The sequence below is a fragment of the Erpetoichthys calabaricus genome, chromosome 1 (assembly GCF_900747795.2).
Source record: "Erpetoichthys calabaricus chromosome 1, fErpCal1.3, whole genome shotgun sequence".
Classification (NCBI taxonomy): domain Eukaryota; kingdom Metazoa; phylum Chordata; class Cladistia; order Polypteriformes; family Polypteridae; genus Erpetoichthys; species Erpetoichthys calabaricus.
Genome location: NC_041394.2, coordinates 153,772,949 through 153,799,016, shown reverse-complemented (window position 1 = coordinate 153,799,016; position 26,068 = coordinate 153,772,949). Strand labels below are relative to the sequence as shown.

Genomic DNA, 26,068 nt, shown 5'->3' with positions numbered 1-26,068 from the left:
TATAGTTGAGTAGTTTTCTAATGGGCAACGTTTACTTTTACTTGTGTCACGTTCCGTAAAAGCACCTCTACTTTTACACAAGTATAACTATTGGCTACTTAATGAAATACTATTGCAGAGTGATGAAAAGATTTCTGTCATTCCTTTATTTACATTATAAAACAATTCTTTATTTGGATTTTATTGATTTAAATAACAAATAACATTACATACAAATAAGTCAAGTTTTACAAGACTTGGTTCAAAACAAATCAACCCCCACCCATGTGAAAGAGAGCTAGGCCAGCAGAGTAAAACTTTAAGCTAGTAAAATAAGTAAATAGATAAATTAATAAATAACTAAAAATAAACAGAGTAAAAAAAGAATCTGCTTACTCAATTAAAATGCTTATATTTAAAAATGTTATTGATTAGTTCCTGCCAGGTTTTGAAAAAATTCTGTACAGATCCTCTAACTGAATATTTGATTTTTTCCAATTTCAAATAGTTTAAAACATCAGTTACCCACTGACTTAAAAGAGGTGAGTTAGGGCTCTTCCAGTTGAGCAAGATGAGTCTACGGGCCAATAGTGTAGTAAAGGCAATCACAGTTTGTTTATCCTTCTCCACTTTAAGCCCATCTGGAAGAACACCAAACACAGCTGTTAATGGGATAGGAGGGATTGTGACACCAAGGCTGTCTGAAAGGCATTTAAAGATTTTGGTCTAGAATGATGTTAATTTGGTGCAGGCCCAAAACATGTGACCCAGTGAGGCTGGAACTTGATTGCAGTGTTCACCATTTGGATCTTGCCCTGGAAACATTTTGTACAATTTTAAACGAGAGAGATGTGCTTGATATATAATTTTAAGTTGAATAATTGTATGCTTTGCACATATGGAGCTCGAGTGAATTCTGTGCATTGCTACCTTCCACTCCTTTTATGAGATGTTGAGTGAGAGATCCCCCTGTACTCTGGGATCTTTGAAAGGGAGGGACTGTAAAATGGTTTTATATATTATATAATAAAACAATTTCATTCAATGTAGAGCCACTGGGAGCAAAAGTATGAGCTGTATAGAGAGGAGAACACCATCAAAGGGTACATATATTAGCACCAGAGTTATCAAGATTTGTCAAAGAAGTTAATTGTGTGGCTTTGGATTATACAAGGAAATCAAAAAACTGAGAAAATCAACTTAAAATTGCAAGTCAATCTGATACTAAACTCTACCTGCTATACCTGCATGAGTGTCTAACAAAGATGTGTTCTGACTTAATATTATATATATCAAGTAGAATTACAAGTCATTTCCAAAAGCATTTCCAAATATTTCTTTCAGTTTAGTTCTATCTAAAAAAGATATGGGAGAATTTTTTTTTTCTTTAATTTCCCCTTGGAAGTAATGTTCCATTTCATTGACATCTATTCAACTACACCATTAAAATGTGAAGGTATACTAAGTACTACTGCTTGTTAACAGATTCCATGTATCTATTTTTCTCAGTGCAATGTTAAGTGCAAAAGTTACACTTAACCATCTTCTGATTGTGCCACCAAGTTTTTGTTGCATATTCTTTCAAAATATTTGTTTTTATTGCTATAAATACTAAGAAATATGTTGGGTCCAATCTTATAAAAACTGGAATAGTGGTAATACATTTTAATGCCAGTATACTCTTTGCAGCATGATCCTGGTCGAGTCTTGTTTTTTTCACTAATTGAGAGCTTCATTTTACTGGTATAATCACTATGATGTCATTTCTGTGAACACCTCCGCTGACTTATCAATGCAAATGTTCATCCACTGTACATTCTCTGATCAACACAAAATATTTCCATCCATCCATCCATTATCCAACCCACTATATCCTAGCTACAGGGTCATGGGGGTCTGCAACACAAAATATTTGTCACATCTAATGGTGGAAGGCAATTGGGTGTATGTACATGCAGTACAAAAGAAGTTACAGTACAAAAGTTAAAATAACAAGCTCTACCCTCAGGACCAGCATGGTCTGTATGAGACTGTTTCCTGGTCCAGCATGCTCTGTATTGATTCCACCATCTGAGATCCTGAGCTGAAGTAAAAAAAGACACAGCATTTCATGATACAGAAAGAAATGAAGAATTCGTGTCCTTCAGAAATACAGTTACTCTTAACTATTTGACTATGCCAATGCCTTTATTCAGTAAGCTTTAAGCCTCTGTATCTTAACTATTCATTTTCTCTACTTCTCTGCATGTGCTTCTCACTTTTCTTTTATACTCTAGATACTGTTATATTGATATTGCTAATATTATTTACAGTGTTTTATTGTTCTTTTGTCCATATTTTTTTAAATCCAATTCTCTATCATACTACTATATTAATGCCTGTATTAACTGTTGTAAGTCCCTGAACATACATTACAGATAATCAATGTATCATTGTCAATCTCGGTCACATCCATGTTCATTGGCATGGTACTCTTTAGTGAACTAACTGAGTGCTTCTCACCTTCTGGGTACTGTCTTTCCATTTTTGTCTTAAGTAATCTCTAAAAATTCAGTTTATTTTTCATCGTTTTCTGTCCACAGTTTAAGTCTTTAATTTTGCATCTCAGTCCTTATGCCACTTGTGACTCCAGTAATGTCACCCTACCTTGCGTTTTCTTGTCATTCTCAATTTATCCATAATTGCCACTTTGCTTTTTACCTTGTATGTCATACTCCTGCTGCCCACATTCACTGTAGTAGTCATGTTGATAATGACGCCACTTTGTTTGCTGACAGTTGCTGAAATCCCAAGTTCAAATAACTTCAGCATTGTGACTTCGGCATCTGAAATGGACAAACTTGTAAAGTGTTTGTTGGAAGTGTGTGAGGCATTAAGCATTCAAGGACTTAAACAGGAGAATATAAGAAAGAGTATAAAAAATGTATAAACAAGAGGAGACCATTCAGTGCATAATGTTTATTTAAGTAGTTAATACGTCATCAACATTTTTTTTTTAAATCATCAGGTTCATTTTTTCAACTACATGATCCAGTAGTTTGTTTTAGCTTTCCACAGTCCTTGAAGAAGTGCTTCTAGGATTCTGTCTTGAATACACTTCCTTGTAATTTGAACTGATTTACTTCAGTATGTGATTCATTGTTTAAATAATAGAATTCCACTAGACCAAATTTCTCGATATCCCAGAGAACATGTTCAAATCATGGATTAGGTATCCATGAGTCAATTTCAAGACTAAAGAGGTTAAATTTCCTCCGCCAATGTCGAGTAGGAAATCCCTTTAGTACAGAGATGCACTTGAGTCCTGTTAGTGCCGCCATCTTTTCTATAACATGGTAACTAAAACTGCAGAGTAAACTAGTTATTAAAGGGTGAAACTCCGACCCTGAATGTATATGAAGTAGGGTTATCTAGCACATTGTCTGCTGGTTGCTTGATTTTTATTTATCCCCCTGCTCGCTTTGCTCGCCAAGCCCTCCTCCCCACCCCACCCTTGCCTGCACTACATGCCAGCCACTTTGCATCTCTGCCGCTTGGGTATGTGGATTTCACTTTCACCAAACAACAAATCTTTTGATTCTTGCGGATACACCTCTTCATTGGGAAGAAACACTGCTTTTCCCTGATGGCAACACGAATTAAATGATCTACAAGTCTTCGAGTTAAAGTTTAAATCCGAACAATATATGCGATCTCTTTTCACTGTTCTGTTATTTAACCAAGTACTAATTTCCATTTGTTTGTGCTAATGTGTTCTTTACTATCATTTTTTGAGACTTTTAGCACTTTCATTATCTCTAACCTGCTCTGCATGTGTATTGTGCCACCATTTTTGAATTCTTTATGATGTTCTACTTTGTCTTCTACTCTTTGTCTTTTATTTCCGGCCCCGGCCGTGGTTAAATCTCTTGGCACAAAGTCTTATCTTGCGGGAAGTGAAAGTATCTCTCTGAAAAAGTCAAGTCTCGTCCCAGGCTAAAAAGTCTCATCTCGTCCCAGGATTTTTTTATTATAATAGAGAGACATATTCCACTTTTATCCAATTTTAAAGTCTGTCTATATTTTTTAAAATTTGTTTATCTGCCTTCTTAATATTTGCTATAGCTCCACTTTTAGTGCCCTCCGCAAATTACACAAATGAATATAAATTAAAAACTGCAATGGTCCTGGTGACTAATTGTACTGACTGAGAAAAGTACAGACAGTTCAAAAATATAAAAGTCAGAGCTAAACTGTAAACCAACAATTAGGAGTCAAAAAACAGAACTTTGTTTCAAATAACCAGTAATCAAGAGTACACAGAAGTAAATCATTACTTTCGGCCCAATCCTGGATAGTGGAGACTGTTTGGGGTGACCGTTACACTTGTTTACGGTGTAAAAAGTGTAGCTCTAAAGCATCATAGGAAAATCCCCATGGAAACAAGCAACACAAAAGCCACAAAATGGTGGTATCTAAAGACAAAATAAGGAAGGAAGGAAGAAAGACAGGCAAGCAGAGCAGAACAAAGCAGAACAGAAGAGAGAAAAGCAGGGAGAGCTGAGACGGAGAAGAGCATAAAGAAATTGACAAGCAGCTCTGCACCCAGATTTTAAAAGACTTACCTTCCGTCACCTTAAATTTTCTGCATATTTTTAAATAAACCTCTTTCTCAAATACATTTCTTAACCTTTAAAATATTTTTTTCAAACACATTTCCTACTTTTGCTAGTTAAACATAAGCCAAAAAAGGGTACACATAACAAGAGCCAAGTAACAAATATTGAAAGAATGTACAATCAAAAACAAACAATATGAAATGATAGTTTTTTTTTTCAGGAATTCAATCCTGGATAAATTATGGTGTCAAATTTGAAAACATTGTACTAATGATGTCATGATGCATAATCTCAGAGAGCTGTCTCCCAGCAACCAGTGCTCCACACGGTGGTGTCCACAGAACAAGACCCCACTGTGGAAGAATGTGAATAATTTTTAAAAAAAGATGTAAACTAACAGTAGATTACTTGGTCTCAGAAACCCCAAAACCCATGCTCAGATAATTTTGGAGGTCAAGGAGCAGTTGGAAAAAAAGAAATGCATAAACCAAATTATGACACTGCTAAATTTACAGAAACAGAGAGTGCATAAAAGAGAGAAGAAGAACACAGTATAGGAATTAATTCTGAGATATGTTCCGTATTTCTCACAAGTACTATGGCTAAACTGATTATAGCACCTGATGGCTGTATTGGCCTCACCCGTCACCATCTTAATACCATAATTGTTACAATACCTGCACATTAAAAATTGTTTTTCACTTCAGGTAAGTTTTTCTTGCAGATGTTGAAGAATGTTTTGGTGCGTTTTGAATGCTAGAATGTGAATTTCTAGAATGTGTTTTCATTAAAGTCATTTTTTTTAAGTTATTATTTTATGGTAAATATCACAATGCTATTTTGCGTACAGTTGGGTGTTATTGCGCAATGATTTGTGACGAACGCAATAGTATGAAAGCCACTGTTGCATGCATTACTTCATCCTAGATTACAGATAATTGCAATTCAGCTTTAAAAAAAAAAGCTCTTTTTAGCTTTCTTGGATTTCTGACTTCATAGTTATTATCCTTGTCTTCAGTTTGTCAGCTTTATTTTGTTGCTAGTACGTTTGACCTCCTGGTTCAGACTTTCTCTTTTCTTTTGACTACATTTGTTTCATGATCCTTACATATTCTCGGGAGCCTTTTTGGCCTGTCATATTTTCTAATCTTGTCTGTACAATAGTACCATAATTACCAAGACACAGACAGGAAATTAAACTGGAAAATGGACCAAGGTTATATAATCAACCATTAAATAGCATATAAAAGAAAAAGGGCTCAACAGAACAAATTAGAAAGAGAAAAAAGAAACAAATTAACAATGCAGAAAAAAAAACAACAAAACTGTAGGACATGACTAATATGAAATCATGGCAAACAGTCAGTGAGATTAATCCTAATGGCCCCTGAACTTCAGAAGCCACTTTCTGTTATCTTATACTTTTTCCAGATATTTACATCAAATTTCACCCCAGTTCGCCAATTCACTCTAACACACACAACATATTTATGAATGTACTAGTACCTTCCTGCTCAAAGTCACCAGTCACTTGTAGCTGAAGAGCAAAATCATAGGAGCCTCCCTTGTCCAAATAGATAGCACTTGGCACTTCGCTCTCCAGGATGGCAACAGAATCTTTTCCATAGCTGTCCATGTCTACATATATCTCTTCATTGTACATACGATGTCCAGCTAAGTATCTATAGAAATCCTGGCAAAAATACAAACAAGTTGAAGAATCAGAACAGCCGCAGGCTCTACCAACTGGAGTCATTTCTTCAGAACCCCATACTTATGGGAGGTCAATGCACCGTAGTCATGCCTTCTTTCCTAACCTCATACTCGGCCGTCTTTAACCACCAGCGGTATGTAGGGTCATTCACGGGGTCTGCATACAGCTGCAGGCAGAAATAAATACAAAAGCATAGGCTATGGTTACAGGTAAACCTGTAACCTATATAAGATAGCATGTATACAGTTCTTGCTATTTGACTAGTGAAAGTTACTTACCCGCATGCTGTAGTCTGTGTGCAGCCACATTAGATGGTAGGCAAGGCCCTGGTAAGCAACAACTGAATTAAAAGAATGAAGTCCAGACTGTGCCAGGGAAACAGGAGGCTCGGCATGGTAGTACATGATGCGACTGTAGGACTCCTGGCTTGGTGTGCTTTGATAGAGTATTCGGGCAAAAGGACAGGAATATTTATACTGGATAGTGCTGGGGAAAAAGTCAGAAGGGGGTAGAGGAGCATGAAATTCACATAGAGAAATCCAGTTGAAGTGTGAGACAAGGAACAGAGCAGGTGGGACAGGAGGGTGGCTATTTAAATCAAACTATTCAATCACTGTTAATTCTATATTGCAACATTCTTAAAGAGCACTGTGCTTTAAATATTTTATTTAGCCTACTTGTTAGGATAAAAAGTCATCGTAGAAAGAGATCTCTGCTTTAAATATTTTATTTAGACTACTTGTTAGGATAAAAAATCATCGTAGAAAGAGTGAGTGAGAGAGAGATAGGAAAGCAAGACAGTAAAGAGCTGCCATATCAGGATTCCAACCCCCAATACTCACCTATCAGTACTACTTTTCCACATAGTATAGAAGTCTCTGTAAGAGAGAATTTCAGCAACAGGTAACTTTCTCTTCACTAGGGAGCCCTCACCACTACTGTCCACTATGTAGAGAAGCTAGACCAAGAAAACAGATGTAACAGCATCAGAGTGCGACAAAACATTCAATAGGTGTGGACATTTAGACACCAACCACTTAAGAACAAACAGAAAAGCCAGGCTTTTCTGGGATTTCAATAAACATAAGCTGAAGCTAACATCTCACCTCTTGTAGATCTTTGTTTAAATCATAAAACAGGGTGACCATGGAATAGTCTTTTATACCCTGTGCATCTTTATGTTGTAAAAACCATAAGCTGTTGAAAATATTCCAGGCCTTTGAGGGACGAAGCTGGATAAGAAGGGACTGCCTTTCTTTACCGCACCAAATCTGTTGAGCACAGCATTGAGAAAGTGAACACCAACATCATCCCCTCCATCATCAATAAAAAGAGAGTTGAGAATACCTGTTCATCTTGTGTGACAAATGTAAACTCTCCATAAGAGGAAAGAGTAAAGTACTTGATGACAATGTCCTTTGGAAGACCTGGGAAGAGCACAAAAGTATCCCCATGGTCGAACCTGGTGGGAGAGAAGGTGGGATGTGGTAACCTGGGTCAAGTATGGACACGTCTGCTGGCAACTACAGTAGGTACGTGACAATAATGCAGCAATAAAATGGGAAAGACAGTGATACGATCGATAGATAGATAGCTTCTAAGCTCCATTCCCGTGGTCCCCAAAACCACCAGAGCGGTCGCCCCCTCAAGGTCTGGAGGAGATGCAAGCCCTCCTCCGTTCCTTCTGGGCATCCCGGCTGGGTACCACCCCCAGCCACTCACCACAATAGATAGATAGATAGATAGATAGATAGATAGATAGATAGATAGATAGATAGATAGATAGATAGATAGATAGATAGATAGATAGATAGATAGATAGATAGATAGATAGATAGATAGATAGATAGATAGATAGATAGATAGATAGATAGATAGATAGATGTACTGCAGGTAGCACCCCACCATTTAAACCACCATTTACTCTCCCTTCTTCTAAGAATCCACACAACATGATCTTACGAGGAAAGCAGGGTATTGCCCCATAGGAACTTCTGCTGGCTAAGTGGACTGAGAATCAGTCCACTCAGGACCACTGGTCGCTGAAGGTCATCCTTCAGTCCTGGAAGAGGTGCAAAATTGTCCAGCGCATCATCTGCAGAAAAAGAAGACATCCTTTTGAGTCAGACAGTGAACATAATCAAAGTCATAAAGGAAAACTGCCATGCTCACCAATGGGTAAATATTTGTGCACAGAGGATGGCTCCCTGTTTTCAGGACCTGAAAGGGTAACCAGACAAAATTACACATATATTTTAAAAAAGGTGGATCCAACATTTGTCCTAAATGTAGCCAAACTTTGTATGGTGTTACTTTATTAATTTCACAACAGACATTATTGATTGCACACATGTATTAATTCATTGATAGAAAATTATAAAATAAATATTTACTTTTTTACATGGAATTTCTTTGACAAACATTATTGCAAAATTGAGATTAATGGGATAATGCTATTGATAAATGTTGGTATACTCAGTTGCAGCAAGAACAAAAATATACAAGTTAATGCTAAAATAATAAGTTTATATTATTGTACAACTCTTGTGTTAAACTACATTTACCTAATTTTTAAGTGTATACGGAACACTAGAAATGCCCCTTCTTTTTTAACTGCATTTATTTTCCACTATCACTTATAATATATGTGTGAAGGATGTGAGGAGTTACATGAGTACCGAAGAATTTATGGGAGTACCTCAAACAAAATTCCAAACTTTATAGTGGATTTCCTACTTCGGGAACTCTGTAGCTATGAAGACTGCATGCTTTTCATTCTGGCTATTTAATTTGCTACTTTTGTATTAGACTTAAATTGCATTAACATGAAACTCTATGGATACTGTGAAAAGGATGGGATCATTCAGCTGTGTAAAGCAGTATATAAATTAAAAATTAAATTGTTATTTTTGTTGATATTCCGTACTGTTTGAAATCTAAAGTCAGCACCTTTTTCAACCCAGAAACCTTTAAACCTTATTGGGTTCACTCAGAGGAACGTTCATTAAACTATGGGAGTCATGCAGTTTATTTACATGCACTTTAACAAACTGGTTGTTCGCAGAAAGTGACATGTAAAAATGTAATGTGGTTAGAGAATCTGGGTTATTTTTGTTTGAGAAACCATATTAACACCTATAGATTTCTCCATGAGTAACCTGGTTATTTGGCCATGTAAACCCTTAACCGTGTTGCATTTATGGATTTTGTAGTCTTTCAATGTCCTTGGCCACCAGTCTTTGCTTTGCATACATATCTGGCAGCCACAAAGTTACATTTTTTGATGAAAATGCTTGGGCAATAGCCATTATTCTTTCTCCTGGTTGACATAATCTGTATCAGTATTTCAGAAATCCTTAAATTTATGTTAATGAACTGAATGTACAGTGCTAAGCTCAGCAGTGCTGGGGGTAGCGCATTAAAAGTGCTGTAGGTTACATAGTCCAATTACTTTTTAAAGTAAAGAATAACCTAAAACAATATTTATTTTATTGAAGTAAAAACACCTATTATTATTATCCCAGCAGCCCTGGGTGCAAGTCAATAAGCACATGTACCAGTATGCTGCCACTTTGCGGAGTTCATATGCACAGCCAAGCAGAAAAGAGTGCTGCAAGTAATATACATAAGATATCTGTTTAGCTGTAATCCAGATGTTTGCAATAGATATTGTCACACACGTGTGTTTAGGAGACAACTAAAGAGCTTGAATACATGTGATTCCATGCCAGACCAGGGGGTGGCGAAGTGCACTAATTTTCCCTCTCGATCTTTTGCAAACCATTCTAGGGAAATCCTGCCCGGCTCTGGGGCAGCCAATGACGTCACTTCCGGTTCCGGTGTTGATGACATCACTTCCTTCGCTGGCCTTTAAAGCCGCCATATTGTCTGAAGAGGATCAGTTCTGTTTTGGACTCAGTTGAATGAACATGTCTTTGTTTATTAATCACCCGGGAACAATTATATGGGTGGCTGCCCCAAACCTTCGCAACGTCTTATGATCGTTTTTGTGACAATATGTTGAAACAGTGAGGCCATGTGATGTAGCAGCCGGTGTTCATACATTGAATGTTCAGTGGCACAGGTCATGGATGAAAAAATAGGATGGATGTTATTTACTTTACAGCACATAAACTAAAGAACTAAATATATTCATAAAACAAAAGAAAATTATCACACTTGACTGTGTTTCTCATCAGTTTCATAACGGTTCTTATAAGGGCTTAGGATTTACAAATGCTGGCCAGTCAAATGTGCAGGTTTTCATACAAAAGATAAAAAGTAATGTATAAGTAACACACTGTTTTTTAACCCATAACATTTTATGATAAGCAACTATATAGTGTTTTTTAGTTGTTTTTTTTATAAGTAATAAGTAATATAACTAAGTTACTTTGAAAGTAACATTCCCCACACTACTTGAGAGACAAAGGCTCTGTGCTTGTTTTTGGATTCACAGTGGCTGTTAGTGATGGTTAATTTTTTCTGCATTTTTTATGACATTGAGCGTTTTCCCAAAGGTGAACTCCATAAGTGAACTTTGCACTTATATATGGAGGTTTATATGAACCAAGTTTTCTGCCTTAACCGGGTTACTTGGTACAAAGACATGCAAGTCACTTCAACTGACGATTTTAATCGGCCCTGTACGAGCATGAGAGTCACAAGTACCCTGCAATGAGCTGGTGGCATGTTCCAAGCTGTTAGTCATCTTGCACAACACTGTCAGGATGGGTACTGGGCCCACCAGCCCTGAACTGGATTAAGCAGGTATCAGAATATACATATGCAGAGCTCTTTAAAGAAAGTGCCTGGTGTCACAGTACCTGTAGTACTGTGTAGTAGGCTACAGTAGCACTTTCATTGCAATTGTTACTTGTTAGAATCACATTTGTAAATCTCCTGATTAATTGGATTTAATTCTTGGAATTATGATTCTCTCTTTCTCTTATCATAACCTTTCATGGGTGCCATTCTGACCACATGCAATACATCATACCTGATCATTGTGAAAACAAGGGAAAGGTTCAGGCATGTACCACACAAGAGCATTCCCTATAACAGGGCCTTATGTATAAAACTGTTGAGAGTTCAAGTGTACAGAGTTCTTCTTGTTAGATGAATGCTCTCTAAAACAACTATGGCCTGAGTTGGTTTTAAATGGATATAGCCACTGCAACTAAATTTAGTTATTTTGGTTATTTTGTTCTCGGCCCTCAAGTCAAAACAGTATTAGACTGATTCAAAACCTTTTTGTTCAACTAGATATGAAGTATATTGTTTGTCACTCAGATGATCTGATCATAAACATTGTTCAAAAGAAAGTAATGATCCATAAATTCTATGACTCAGGCAGATTCTATACACTAAAGATAGCAGACAATTGCAAAGACTGCAGACGCATACCCTTAAATCAACAACTAGTGATATCCTTTTACAATCTGCAGCAGTTTAGTACAGCAGAGCCTCAAATGACTCCACCAGGGAATTAGCAGATTTGGACTGTTAACTAACTGAATTCCAGCTGAGCCTTGGATTTGAGGAGGTCTTCATCTTTTACAGCTTCATTCTTGACTCAATCCCACTATAATTTGGATTTGATCTATCTTTGGAGTTAACCCCCCATTAGATTCTGTCTTGACTAGATCTCAACAAATCAGGGTATTCCACTTTTCTTGCACTCAGCAAAGACAGTTTTGAATAACGCACTGACAATAAGGCAACTGAATCTGAACTGTTTGCATTTTGCAACTGCACAAAGATTTGAAGTAAAAAATCAGTGCCCGCTTATAAACCATGTTCATTTAGCAGCAGACATTGATTATAGATGATGTAGACATCATAGTGAGAGGCATCCACTAGCTACCTCAAATTCCGTACAAATACTAATGTTCTTATATTTCAGAAATCCATTCATCACCCTTGTGCGCAGGGCTGGCCACAAGTATGTGGTGTCATGTCCGCAAGAGATAATTTATCTCAGCAAACTAGGATTATCACCAGACATATTTTCACATCATATTCTACAGCTGGTCCAAGTAGTCCTGTATCAGATTCTGAGCCTGTGCTTTAAACAGGACAAGATGACAGTGCAGCATTTTCTTAAGTTAACCAGAATTTGCAAATGTAGTAAAAATAAAATATAAAACACCAAGCTACTAAAAAGAATATAACAAACAGAGATCTTCTCAAGCACAGGTCAAGTTAAGTGCAAAGCTTTAATATCGGCCGCAATAAGAAACCAAGCCCTGACTTTACTCTCTTCAGCTTTGAAGGAAGGTGAATCTTTCAGATGTGATTTGTGCTATAAATTTACATTTTGGACTTACATGGTTTCATTTATACCACTTTTGGAATCTCAGCTTGTTTATTTCTTCATATTTATTCATGTTATCGTTATTCTGGAAAAGTCATTTTGTTTAGTATGCTCACCATCATAATTTACAATAACATCCCACTGCTAAAAACATAAAATCAAGGTTATTATCATTAATTAAAATGTAGAACGACTAAAACACTGGTTAATCAGAATAAAATGATACTAAAAGCTGAGTGAAAAATGAAAACTAGACTGAAATTAAAATCCCACACTTGAAAACTTACTCAAATACAATTAAATTGGGTGGAAATGAAAATGTGTTGTTTCTATGTTTTAATAAATCAATTGTCAATAGCTTACTTGACTGTCTTAACATTTCCCCTGACTGGCAACACACTATATGGCTATGTAGCCTACTGAGTATAAGATTGGCAGGTATCGAGAAAGAATGTGTTTTTGAACAAGTATATATAACAAACATCTGGTTGTAAAGGGGATAATATTGTCTGGGAATATCCATCCATCCTCTTCCGCTTATCCAAGATTGGGTCGCGGGGGCAGCAGCTTGAGCAGAGATACCCAGACTTCCCTCTCCCCGGCCACTTCTTCTAGCTCTTCCGGGAGAATCCCAAGGCATTCCCAGGCCAGCCGAGAGACATAGTCTCTCCAGCATGTTCTGGGTCTTCCCCGGGGCCTCCTCCCAGTTAGATGTGCCCGGAACACCTCACCAGGGAGGCGTCCAGGAGGCATCCTGATCAGATGCCTGAGCCACCTCATCTGACTCCTCTCGATGCGGAGGAGCAGCGGCTCTACTCTGAGCCCCCCCGGATGACTGAGCTTCTCACCCTATCTTTAAGGGAAAGCCTGTCTGGGAATACTTTTGAGGATTTAAAATTTGTAGTGAGTGTAGTATTAGATAATAATATTAGATAAGTTCTGGTGTTATTTTCACATTTTGACTTGAATTTTAAAAGCTCATTTTCATTAACATATTGTTTTTCATTATTTAGCAGTGGCGGGCCGTCAGGGCCTTCAAGGCCTTCTCTGCTGGCCTAAAAAAATATCTGAATCACAAACTGATGTTAATTATATTTTGTCCATGAATACTTATTAAATAATTCCAAATAGTCTGTCCACTTCCTTTCATAGCTTTTCCGATGGCTGTGCTGCTTCCAGACATGTATTTTCGTATTAAAGCATTTAACCAATCACATTTCAGCCATCATTTGTTGCCAGGCAGGGTCAAAGACAAAGAAGTCTGCCAGGAGGCCTTCACAATCCGTTCTGCAGGCCCTCTAACACAAAATAGATGTCGATTAAACCGTTGCTTCAACCAATCAGATTTTGAGTTGGTTTCACTAGGGCCCTCTAGCAGGCGTATAGCAACGTTACCGTATTCAGACCCGTTGATTGGATAGGATGGTGTAATATAAAAATCTGAATGAGAGCATCATGGGGCAGCTATACACATTGGTATATTTGGCGGTGAGCATTCCCGTGTCCACTGCTTCTGTCGAGCGGACATTTTCAGCCCTAAAGCGAATTAAAACTTATGCCAGAAATACGACAGGGCAGGTTTGACTTTCAGCATTAGCTTTGATGGCGATAGAAAGGGACTTCGTGATGGAACTGAAGCGCACGGATAATCTGTACGACAGAGTAATTGAACTGTTTTTGAGGAAAGAGAGGAGGATGGATTTTGTTTACAAATAATCCGAATTTTTGGTGAGTAAAATGTTTTCCTAAATAATATTGCAAGTTTATGAGTTATTATTGATGTTTTTTATGTGTGTCGCGGGCTGTAGCTGCAGTAGAAAGGAACTTGTTCACCCATGGTTTGTCTATTCAATAAAGGCATTTATTGTGGCTATAGGAGTTATCTATCTGCGATGCAACGGCTCTTTATACTGTATTTCTGCATATTAAGATGGTTTTTATAAGCATAAATTAGTTTTTGAGGGGCGGGTTGATTCAGACGGAGCACTACTGAAGGCCTAGGTGTGAAATGCATGGTCCGCCACTGTTATTTAGACAACGCTGTTTTGAAGATCAAATGATCTTGATCCCCACAACAATGAAGTATGAATGTTACTCCATAAATAATAATTTTGATGTCACAGCTATCACCCTTGCTTTGTCTGACTGCATCTTTTTTCTTGTTATCATCTCCCGATATTTTTCAGTGTTCACAATAATCTCCAGGCATTTCAATGTGTCCATAACAGTAACTAGAGCATGTGAATTTTCAAAGTAGGTAGTCAGATTTGTGGAGATCAATTAAAGGGAAACAACCTGCTGAATTTAAAAATAAACAAAAAGTGCTATCACAAAGATCTGTATAAACAGTTTAAGAACTGTGATACATTGAAAGAATATACACCTACCAAAAGAAGGTAAAATGACAGACTATTTTGTTCAACAAGCTTTTCCTTTATATCTACAAAAAGCTGCTCTATGGTCACCTCAGTCAAACAAATTTAAAAAGAGATTGCACCACTAGGTTCAAGTTATAGAATCAGTCAGGTATAGCAGGTTGTGTGAATTACTTGCTTTCCTAAGGTACTGTGAAGAGCAATGTTTAAAAGTAAACACTCTGCTCCTTCAAAGGTGAACACTGCTACAATACGAGTGAGACTTGTTTTACAAAAACTCAGAAGATAACTCTTTATAAATGACCAGAACCAAAAGGGATTCATGACATACTTCATGGGATTATCTGCAAGTTTACACAATCCTAGCACTATGAAGACCCAGCATAAATTTCTTAATCTTCATTAAATTTCCCTCATTTACTGTAAGCTATAATGAAAACAAAACTGAAATGTTTCTCTCAAAATAAAAAAAAAAACAAAAACAATTGAGGTAAGTCACCTATAATAAAAACTAAAAAAGAAATTAGCAAAAATTCATGTAACTAAATTGAAACCAAACTGAAAATGAACTTACAGGTAAAACAGTATATACGTATAAACTAATCTTAGAAAAAGAACTAAAAAGACCCTGCACAGAGCACAACTGAACATATAAGGCTAGGGAAAAACAAAAAACACAGAGTAAAAATATAAAGTGAGGCTAAGCACTAATGTAATCCTAATAGATGGCCTTGGTAAATCTATTTTCTTTTATATGTTGTCATATGCTGCCAAGCTCATCCAGTCTTGACTATCGACGGTGTCAGGTTCAAAAGGCTCCTAAAACAGGAGTGGGAGCAAGTAGCCGACCTGCACTGTGACAAAGTGAAAGCTGGAATCTCTGCCATCTTTGGCAGTTCTGTTTGAACTCACATCTGCAGAGATGATTCCGCAATAACTGCATAATTTTTTTACTTTTTCTGTATCCAGTTATACAGGTTGTCCGTCTTGGCACCCCAGCTCCTTATCGTTATTCTGTCTTTCTTTTACAGTGTGTGCAATACCACTCATGAAGAAGAAGTTGTGTAGTTTTTGGCAGCAGCTGCTAGTGCATGTATCACATGAATCCAAGTCACAGAGCAAAGCAAAAAAGGTCTGAAGAAGATACCAGGCAAAAATAAGTAAATAAAAACAATACATAAAAGTTTTTCTTCCTCATTAACACAACGCCCTTCTAAGTGAACATAGGAAAGATGAAGCTGATGCCCATCTAAAACAGTCATATAATTACTGATATTTACAGAAGTTAGAAGTGTGTGATTTGTTTCTTTTTCAAAGATAATCTCACCATTGTAGCATATGACTCAACAGTTACTTGTTCCTATTTTTCTTGAACAGTCCATTTCTATTTTGTAAAAAAGTGCTGTTAAAAATGCAAATGATTAAATCATCAAAGTGTTTTGTCCCAGCTATGCCATTAGACATTAGATATAAACTGATAATTATTTCAGTACCTCTACAATGCCGTGGTTTAGAGAACTTTCCTTTAGTGGCACACAGACTTTGTCTTTAACTTTTCATTCTAGATTGCTTAGTAACATACCAAGGTATACAATAAAGAAGTCTGGTGGTGAACTGCCCTTGGGACTCCTCTTGACAAGCACAATGTCTGTAACCCGAAAATCAAAGTCCTGCGTTGCCCATAACACTTCGCAGCTGTCTGAAGAAATATAAATGAAGTAAAAATTACTATCTGAAATATCAGGGAGACACACAAGCAAGGTACTTGGATCGGCAGAAGTCAAAAATTTCAGAAGTTCAGCACTTGAAGCAACAATTTTACAATTATATTTAGGATAACTATAATTTAGGTAGTAACACTATCATCTGGCTGGGGCAGGACTCAAAACTACCTTAACCAATGATACAAGATAGAACAAAAATTACTGTATTTTTGTTTCCCATTCAAATAAAAATGTTAACAAGTATTAGCAAATCCAGTGGAAACTATAAAGCTCAAGGTCAGATTTCAGATGTCCAGTAGGGTAGAGGCTGTTTTAGTGAAACAAAGCATAAGATGTATTGAAAAGTGGGATTCTTCAAAAATCATCATGAAGGACACAGAGTAGATGGGATACCTAAATACTGCAAAAAAAAAAAAAAGCATCTAGAAGCTGAGATCCATAGAGAGAGCATACCAAGAGCCTCACGGCGGATGAGGTCACAGGGTCCTTTCCCATCTCTGACCAACTGGACAATTTCTACTTTGCCATCTGTGAAGAGAGAAATACTATGAAAGCAATCCTTGGGAAGAGTGCTGTGCAGTGTGGGTTCTTTTACACGTATGCATGCCATTTACATACCCTTGATGGTTGCCTTATAGATTTGACCCTGGTGCTGACCACCTCCAATAATGTAAAGGTGTTCTACCTGCTGATAGGCCCAGGGAACAGGCACTATTTTCTTGACACACACATTCTTCAACGCACATGTCCAAGATGCTGTTGGAAGAACAGTTTACCTGAGAGTTACCCTAAAAATGTGCAGCAAATTCAGTGTTAAGACATAGACATCAATTACGTCAAAATATTGAAACATGAACTGCGCTAGGAGCGAGGCAGACATTAAAACAATATGTGGAGTCTCATGTCTAGTAATTTAGAACAAATATCAGATGGCTAATCAGTGTTTTTAAGAATTCAATGCAAGCAAACTGCTGCTAGAAGATAGTCCTCCATTAGATGGAAATATTTGTATTCTTATTAAAGCTTAAACCGCTGCAAAATATGCACGTAAATATGTCAGTCTATTTGAAACTACATATTTAAGGAATTCTTTGGAGGTGAATTTGTAATCCATTTTATTTTGGTACCAGAAGGCTCAACATCTAATGGCAGAAGTGAAAAGTTTCCAGTGAACGTGTAGAGCATCCAGTTGATTCTAACGAAGAGCGTGCTTTCAGTTGCAACAGCGTAAGTGATGGTGTCAGAGGATGACTCATATGGGCAGATACTGAACACTGACCAGCAGTTATCAGGGGTAATCTGGGAAGAAAAAGTAGGAAATATCTGGCAGGTACAAAAAAATGGTGAAATGTGGTTGTTCAGTGGTACAAGGTGCTCTAGTTTTCTTACCCCAATTAGGAAGTACGAGCTGAACTCTGTGGATGTCATAATTACAGCCTTGACGTTGATCAATCCACCCAAAATCAATACAGGTGAGACTTCTTGGACAAACAAGAGAGGCCGGGAGGGGTCACCAGTGTTTAACATTGAGCGAAGGCTTGAGACCTGAAAGAAGACACACAGGATGGAAACATAGAAAACTAACCTGGGGTGATACTGATCATTAACAGATTATGATCTGGTTTGATGCTTCTGTCAACTCCTTTCTCTTGACAACACAGCACAAAGACAGAAACACTTGATTGTTCAAATATCTGAGGCAGAACCAATGTAAGTGTGTTTTAATGGGCTCTGTACTGGACTGGAACAATATCCAGGGCAGATTCACCCTTGTGTCAAATGGTGTCAAGTTACACTCCACCTAACCAGAATTCAATTCATTTGGTTTAATTCTGTCCTACTCTGTCATGTCATGTTATGCAAGAGAAATTCCTGGGGAGGAGTCCTCAATAGTGTTGATCAACAACGTTCACCAAAGCATTTTTCGCTGTGAATTTGCTAAAATCATCGGGAACATTGTTTGCCAAGGTTTTCTCTGAAAATTTGTCATGGAGACGGTTTGGGTGAAACTTTTTTCCTGACATCACAGAGCTATAGAAACCAATTATGGACAAAACAGCCTCAAGCAGTGCTTGAAGTGGTAAAAAATAGCTGCTGGTATTCCCTGATTTTTTGGATTCTTTTTTCTCCTTGTCATGTGTTATACACAATATATAAAAAAATGTCTTCTCACATCTTGGGGAGGTTTGAGCACACTGTGCCAGTATGCACCAGTACAAACACATTAACTGTGCTGTGATGATGCAAAACAAGTACTGCTACCAAGTATATAGTATGTAGATCCCTTGTATCACATGCTCTCTGGGTGTTAATTGATGTAGTGATAGGAGGTTGGGGAATGTACTGAGAAAGAGAGAGAGAGAGAGAGAGAGAGAGAGAGAGAGAGAGAGAGAGAGAGAGAGAGAGAGAGAGAGAGAGAGAGAGAGAGAGAGAGAGAAAGAGGACTGTGCTGTGGTATTATAATTTGGTTTTCGGTAGTTGATCAGTGTTGCTGTCTGATTTTTTCTTTACTCATTGCTAGTTTGTGGACATTTGTTCTATGTTCATCTTTAGTTGTTTAAGGATGATTGTGAGGGTATGGAATTTGTCTGTGTTGGGAGCATGGTGGCTCAGTGGTGAAACAGTGCTGCCTCACAGCATAGGACACATTTTTGGCCACATTAATAAGTCCATCATAATCAACATTTTCTTAGCCATCAGGAATACTTAAAAGACCATTGCACCAGAGTGAGTGAGATGCGATTGAAATATTAGCCTTCATGTTAATGAAAGTGGAGTAATAAACTGAGAAAAAAGATATTGGAGGAGTTGTCCTATGCAGTTAGAAAAACTGCATTTAATTAATTCAGACCATTTTATTGTGGAATTTAAATTGAAATGGATACCATTGTAGTTTGGACAGCAAACTTATTTTAACTGCAGCAGCTTACATTTTTAATTGGACAAAGAAAAGATAAAGAAGAATTTGAAATTGCTGCTTAGTAAACAATAGGCTTGTTAGCTTAACAACAAAACATGTCTTTTATTTATAAACCAGTTAGGCATGTTAGTCTTGTGTCTTTTTGATACAGTAATCAACTTATGAACATTTGATACACCTATGGCTTTTTTAAAGATTTTTACTGTGTTTATTATTTGTTGCTGTGTGTCATACACCATAAGTGTAGGTAAGGAATATGTACTGCATTAATAAAATGGTAATCTATATTTATAATTACATCTAAAAAATTATGAATCGCTAGTTGATTCACCGAGGAAAAAGACACCTGCAAAATTATAGTAATTTATTTTGACAGTAAAAAAGCTGTAGTGCAATTAATGATTTAAAATGATTAAAACCTATAAGTGCATGTATATTTACATTTAAGCAGTGTTTAATTGCCAATATCAATTGATTGTGTGAGAATATGTATATCTACGGCCTCCAAAAAATCCACAAGACCCCTTTAAAATTCAGACCTGTGGTCAGTCTAATCAATTTACACTTACAATTTATCTAAAAGACTTTTTCATATGCTCAAACACTTAACATATGATTCAGATTATTCCGTTAATAGTGCTAAAATGGCATTACAGCGCCTGAAGAATATATCCATTGCCGATGATGAGATCATGGTTTCTTTTGATGTTGTGTCGTTATATACCACAATCCCAATTCATCTGGCCTCAAAGACTTTTCTGACAAAACTAAACAACGACACCACCATAACGGCACAAATGAAGCTGACAACTAAGAACATAAGGCATCTAATATCACTTGGCCAAAAAAACACATCCATTTTAATGGAAAATACTATAGACAGAAAGAAGGCATGCCAATGGGATCTCCATTATCCGGACTCTTAGCTGAACTGGTTATGCAATGATTTGAAAGAGCAGCTCTAAGTCAGTTCAGACTCAGACTTAAACTCTACATCAACAACACATTCGTCAAATTTAAAACTAACCAGCTGAATGAATTCTACAGCTACAACAACTCAGTATTCCCTGCAATCCAATTCATGATGGAAAAAGAAATGAACGGACGCATCAATTTCCTTGACATTTATATTGAAAGAGATAACCACTCCAGTTTGATTACAAGTGTTTATTGCAAAGGATGTTATGCAGAAAAAATACTACACTTTTCCAGGTATAACCCTTCTTCACATAAACAGAGCTGTGTTAGGACTTTGTTCAAAATGATTAACACCCATTGTAAAACAATGGACACAAAAAAGAATGAAAGACATTATCTTTTTCGTCTATTCACATCAAATGGATACCTCAAGACATTTATTAAACAACGTCCATATCGGAGACGCTCCAGATCTCAGCTAACAGTCGACTCCAGCTCGGTCCCCCACTGCACTTACTACATCCAACTTTATCATTGCGGCATGTCAGAAGGTACAGCTCACATCCTGTCCAGATCTGGGATCAAGATAGTGTCCAAAACGGCAAACACTTTACAGACTGTCCTTTTCAATGCCAAAAGCAAAATGTCAACCATGGAGACAAGAAATCCATTTCACAGCATTCCATATAATGCAAGCCCAGCAGTATACATGGGACAAACATTTAAAAGACTCACAACACATATACAGGAATATCACAAATGATGTTATAAGGAAAGACCCACGGTCACTGATTTACACACATACAAGTTCCACTGGACACACATTTAACTGGGACACTGTGAAAGTAAAATTCATGGCCTAAGTAATTTGTGCCTAAGAGCGCCAGAGAGCTGGCTGAATCGTGGTTCCCTAATGAAAACGCCTTTAAAAGACACTTGGACTTGAACCAGCATATGCAGGCTTAAAAAGAAGAACATCCAAATAATAAAAAATACTTTATGATCAATACCTTCTGATCCACACCTTATTAATCACCACCTCTCCTTACAACCTCCCCCTCCATCCCCACTCTTCACATGCTATATATTGCCTTTGATTCCTGTATGTCTAATCATGCTCCTCTGATGATGACACCTGTTAGGTTGTCGAAAGCTTATGAGTAAAAAAGAATTTTAAGATACGTGACTCATTTTCTCCCTTTGTTGATCTCTAGCTTCAAATATGCATAAACATTTTAATATGCATGGCATATCACGATCTCCTTTGGTGTCTAATGTTATTCGTGGAATATATACATTACCTTACTTGTTAAAATTTGCATCGCTTCTCCGTCATCATATATACACCTGACCGAATTGTGTATTCTTTGAAATTAAACTTGTCGTTGCTTTAACTGTTGTGGGATGACCTTGCTTTGTCCTGCTATTTTTTCAATTACACCTGTCTCTGATGATTAATCACCTTTTGTTTGTGCTAATGAGATCTTTACTATCTTTTTTTTTTTTTTTGATACTGTAGTGACTGACGTAACACAACTGTCTAGCACCCTCTCCGACCCCTCCTCCCCCGGGTCTTGCCTCCCCCTTACCACATCAATCAGTACCCCACTATCAGTCTTCTGTGCTGTACTCTGCCCCCCTCAATCGGACCTATCAGTCACTTAAAACAAAAAGGCTTCAACCTACTGGTGAGCTGCCTGTTCTGCTTGTTTTAAGAGCCGGGAGCACATTGTGCGTGTCTGCCAAAAGCAATCCAACGACTGCTTAGTTAGAGGTCTGTGGACTCGTTTTTAAATGATGGCTCACTGACTTATCTTGCGTGACGTTGTAAAAACAATAATTGTCCTTTATTTCCGGCCGGGCGTGGTTAAATCTCTTTCTTGCAGGACATATAATGCTGCTCCCGTTTATGAAGTTCTAATTTTTTAATTCTGAGCCCTATTGGACGTGTTTTGTTTTCAATTCCACTTGTTCTGGGCTGATTATCACTTTCCTTATTTTCTAAATTTGCACCTAGATTATTGTTTTTCTTTTTAGCATTTTTTTCTCTCCACCGCATTTGGGTCTCTTTTCTCCGCGCTTTTCTTTCGTCTTCGTTTGGTCGTCGACGTTTCATTTCTACCCGTTTCATTTCATTTCTACCGTATTGACCTTATACACTTTATATGCACTGAGAGCCATGGAGCTGTGTGTGCTGCGTGACTGCCTTTACACTACTGATTTTTTTTCTGCCCGTGGTCATATGTTGTAAGTAGGGCGTGTCTTTGGTCTCGCGGGTCTTTAAAATTGTCTTCTGAGAGGATCACGTACCGTAGCCTTGCATTTGCTACGTGCATTTGCTAAGTCCATCATACAAATCTGCACCGGACGTCCGATCGCCACCAAACTGGGCATGGGGCTGCTTTGTGACTAGGAGGAGGTCATGGGGTATGTTTGGTTGGGAAAAATGTCCTTGGTCAAGCGCAGGACACTTTTTGACCGACACAACGTTCGCAAAAAGTCCCTGTACTTATCATTGACAAGATGGCCGCACGTTACAACAGACGTTAATGGCAGCACCATCTAGCGGCACATTTGGTCTCTGTGCATCCCTCTTTACCAATGTTTCTTTAAATTGCCAAGACATTGTGGAAGTGTCCAAATATGAGAAAGCCGAATGCTTTCATCGCATGAAGGGGAACTGCCGTATGGATGTAAAACGTAAACGACCCAGTGCGCGTGACTGGCTTTCCATATTTGTGGTGCTATTTGCTCGCTTTCTGACTCAAAGTAAGATTTCAGTCTTGGTCTTTCTGACTGACTGATGCTATTTGTTCGCTTTCCGACGTATTGTAAATAACGTTCATTCATCTCACTCTGGTGCTTATAACGTACGTAATACCATGTGACACATTATAATTGTCCTGCTTTTCGCTAATATACCCATGCCACCAAAAAGAAGACATAGCATTAGAAAGTCCACTTCTGATGCCACAAAAAAGTCTATTTCAAAGCCGTCTCAAACATTGCGCAAGACATCAAGATGTTTTCATACCAAGAATTCCGCTGATTCCAAATGATTTACCCTTTAATTTCAAACATCTACAATTTCCTGTTCAAAAAAGTCTATTTCAAGGCCGTCTCAAACCTTGCGCAAGACGTCAACATGTTTTCATACAAAGAATTACACTGATTCCGAATGATTTACACTTTGATTTCAAAAGGCTAGAATTTCCTATTCGTTTGCATTTTGCTATGTGAATTACTGAGGCTGAAGGGCAATCACTCCAAGTTAAAGACATCAATTTGGAAAATCTATGCTTTTCACACGGACAACTCTACGTTACATGTTCTACAGTGGGCAATCCTCACAATTTGTTCATTTTCGGAACCCCAGGACAACACAAAAAATATACTGTATCCAAAGCCTCTAAAATGACCACTTATATTACCTATTACAATAAAATGTCAATCAGAAAAATGTTTGTTTGATTTCTATGTACTGTTCCTTTTTTTTGGGAAATTCACCAGCTATAGGTTCCCAGGCAATGCCGGGTACTCCTGCTAGTATATATATATATATATATATATATATATATATATATATATATATATACAGTGGGTATGGAAAGTATTCAGACCCCCTTCAATTTTCCACACTTTGTCATATTGCAGCCATTTGCTAAAATCATTTAAATTATTTTTTTCCCTCATTAATGTACACACAGCACCCCATATTGACAGACAAAAAAAAGAATTTTTGAAATTGTTGCAGATTTATTAAAAAAGAAAAACTGAAATATCACATGGTCCTAAGTATTCAGACCCTTTGCTCAGTATTTAGTAGAAGCACCCTTTTGAGCTAATACAGCCATGAGTCTTCTTGGGAAAGATGCAACAAGTTTTTCACACCTGGATTTGAGGATCCTCTGCCATTCCTCCTTGCAGATCCTCTCCAGTTCTGTCAGGTTGGATGGTAAACGTTGGTGGACAGCCATTTTTAGGTCTCTCCAGAGATGCTCAATTGGGTTTAAGTCAGGGCTCTGGCTGGGCCATTCAAGAACAGTCACAGAGTTGTTGTGAAGCCACTCCTTTGTTATTTTAGCTGTGTGCTTAGGGTCATTGTCTTGTTGGAAGGTAAACCTTCGGCCCAGTCTGAGGTCCTTAGCACTCTGGAGAAGGTTTTTGTCCAGGATATCCCTGTATTTGGCCGCATTCATCTTTCCCTGGATTGCAACCAGTCGTCCTGTCCCTGCAGCTGAAAAACACCCCCACAGCATGATGCTGCCACCGCCATGCTTCACTGTGGGGACTGTATTGGACAAGTGATGAGCAGTGCCTGGTTGTCTCCACACATACCGCTTAGAATTAAGGCCAAAAAGTTGTATGTTGGTCTCATCAGACCAGAGAATCTTATTTCTCACCATCTCAGAGTCCTTCAGGTGTCTTTTAGCAAACTCCATGCGGGCTGTCATGTGTCTTGCACTGAGGAGAGGCTTCCGACAGGCCACTCTGCAATAAAGCCCTGACTGGTGGAGGGCTGCAGTGATGATTGACTTTCTACAAGTTTCTCTCATCTCCTGACTGCATCTCTGGAGCTCAGCCAAAGTGATCTTTGATCCCCTGGTAGCTCAGCTTGGCCGGACGGCCAGCTCTAGGAAGGGTTCTGGTCGTCCCAAACGTCTTCCATTTAAGGATTATGGAGGCCACTGTGCTCTTGGGAACCTTAAGTGCAGCAGAAATTTTTTTGTAACCTTGGCCAGATCTGTGCCTTGCCACAATTCTGTCTCTGAGCTCTTCAGGCAGTTCCTTTGACCTCATGATTCTCATTTGCTCTGATATGCATTGTGAGCTGTAAGGTCTTATATAGACAGGTGTGTGGCTTTCCTAATCAAGTCCAATCAGTATAATCAAACACAGCTGGACTCAAATGAAGGTGATCTCAAGGATGATCAGAAGAAATGGAAAGCACATGAGTTAAATATATGAGTGTCACAGCAAAGGGTCTGAATACTTAGGACCATGTGATATTTCAGTTTTTCTTTTTTAATAAATCTGCAACAATTTCAAAAATTCTTTTTTTTGTCTGTCAATATGGGGTGCTGTGTGTACATTAATGAGGGAAAAAATTATTTTAAATGATTTTAGCAAATGGCTGCAATATGACAAAGAGTGAAAAATTGAAGGGGGTCTGAATACTTTCCGTACCCACTGTATATACACTGTATATATATATATATATATATATATATAGTATATATATATATACAATACAATACAATTTATTTTTTGTATAGCCCAAAATCACACAAGAAGTGCCGTAATGGGCTTTAACAGGCCCTGCCTCTTGACAGCCCCCCAGCCTTGACTCTCTAAGAAGACAAGAAAAAACTCCCAAAAAAACCCTTGTAGGGAAAAAATGGAAGAAACCTTGGGAAAGGCAGTTCAAAAAGAGACCCCTTTCCAGGTAGGTTGGGCGTGCAGTGGGTGTCAAAAGAAGGGGGTCAATACAATACAATACAATACACAGAACAGAACAAATCCT

General features: G+C 37.8%; 1 protein-coding gene across 1 annotated transcript in view; it reads right to left on the bottom strand.

Moving 5' to 3' along the window:
* Nucleotides 1-26,068, bottom strand: part of LOC114651745 (cation channel sperm-associated auxiliary subunit gamma-like) — a 90,891-nt gene that overhangs the window by 40,777 nt on the left and 24,046 nt on the right. The window contains exons 8-22 of the mRNA XM_051925622.1: nucleotides 18,096-18,251; nucleotides 17,834-18,005; nucleotides 17,325-17,462; nucleotides 17,160-17,234; nucleotides 16,565-16,714; nucleotides 8,464-8,511; nucleotides 8,254-8,386; nucleotides 7,639-7,753; nucleotides 7,398-7,562; nucleotides 7,131-7,249; nucleotides 6,570-6,777; nucleotides 6,395-6,457; nucleotides 6,084-6,270; nucleotides 2,680-2,804; nucleotides 1,982-2,062 (exon numbers count right to left, since the gene is read on the bottom strand). Coding sequence (XP_051781582.1) covers nucleotides 1,982-2,062; nucleotides 2,680-2,804; nucleotides 6,084-6,270; nucleotides 6,395-6,457; nucleotides 6,570-6,777; nucleotides 7,131-7,249; nucleotides 7,398-7,562; nucleotides 7,639-7,753; nucleotides 8,254-8,386; nucleotides 8,464-8,511; nucleotides 16,565-16,714; nucleotides 17,160-17,234; nucleotides 17,325-17,462; nucleotides 17,834-18,005; nucleotides 18,096-18,251 — 1,935 coding nt within the window. The remainder of the gene's footprint in view (nucleotides 1-1,981; nucleotides 2,063-2,679; nucleotides 2,805-6,083; nucleotides 6,271-6,394; nucleotides 6,458-6,569; nucleotides 6,778-7,130; nucleotides 7,250-7,397; nucleotides 7,563-7,638; nucleotides 7,754-8,253; nucleotides 8,387-8,463; nucleotides 8,512-16,564; nucleotides 16,715-17,159; nucleotides 17,235-17,324; nucleotides 17,463-17,833; nucleotides 18,006-18,095; nucleotides 18,252-26,068) is intronic.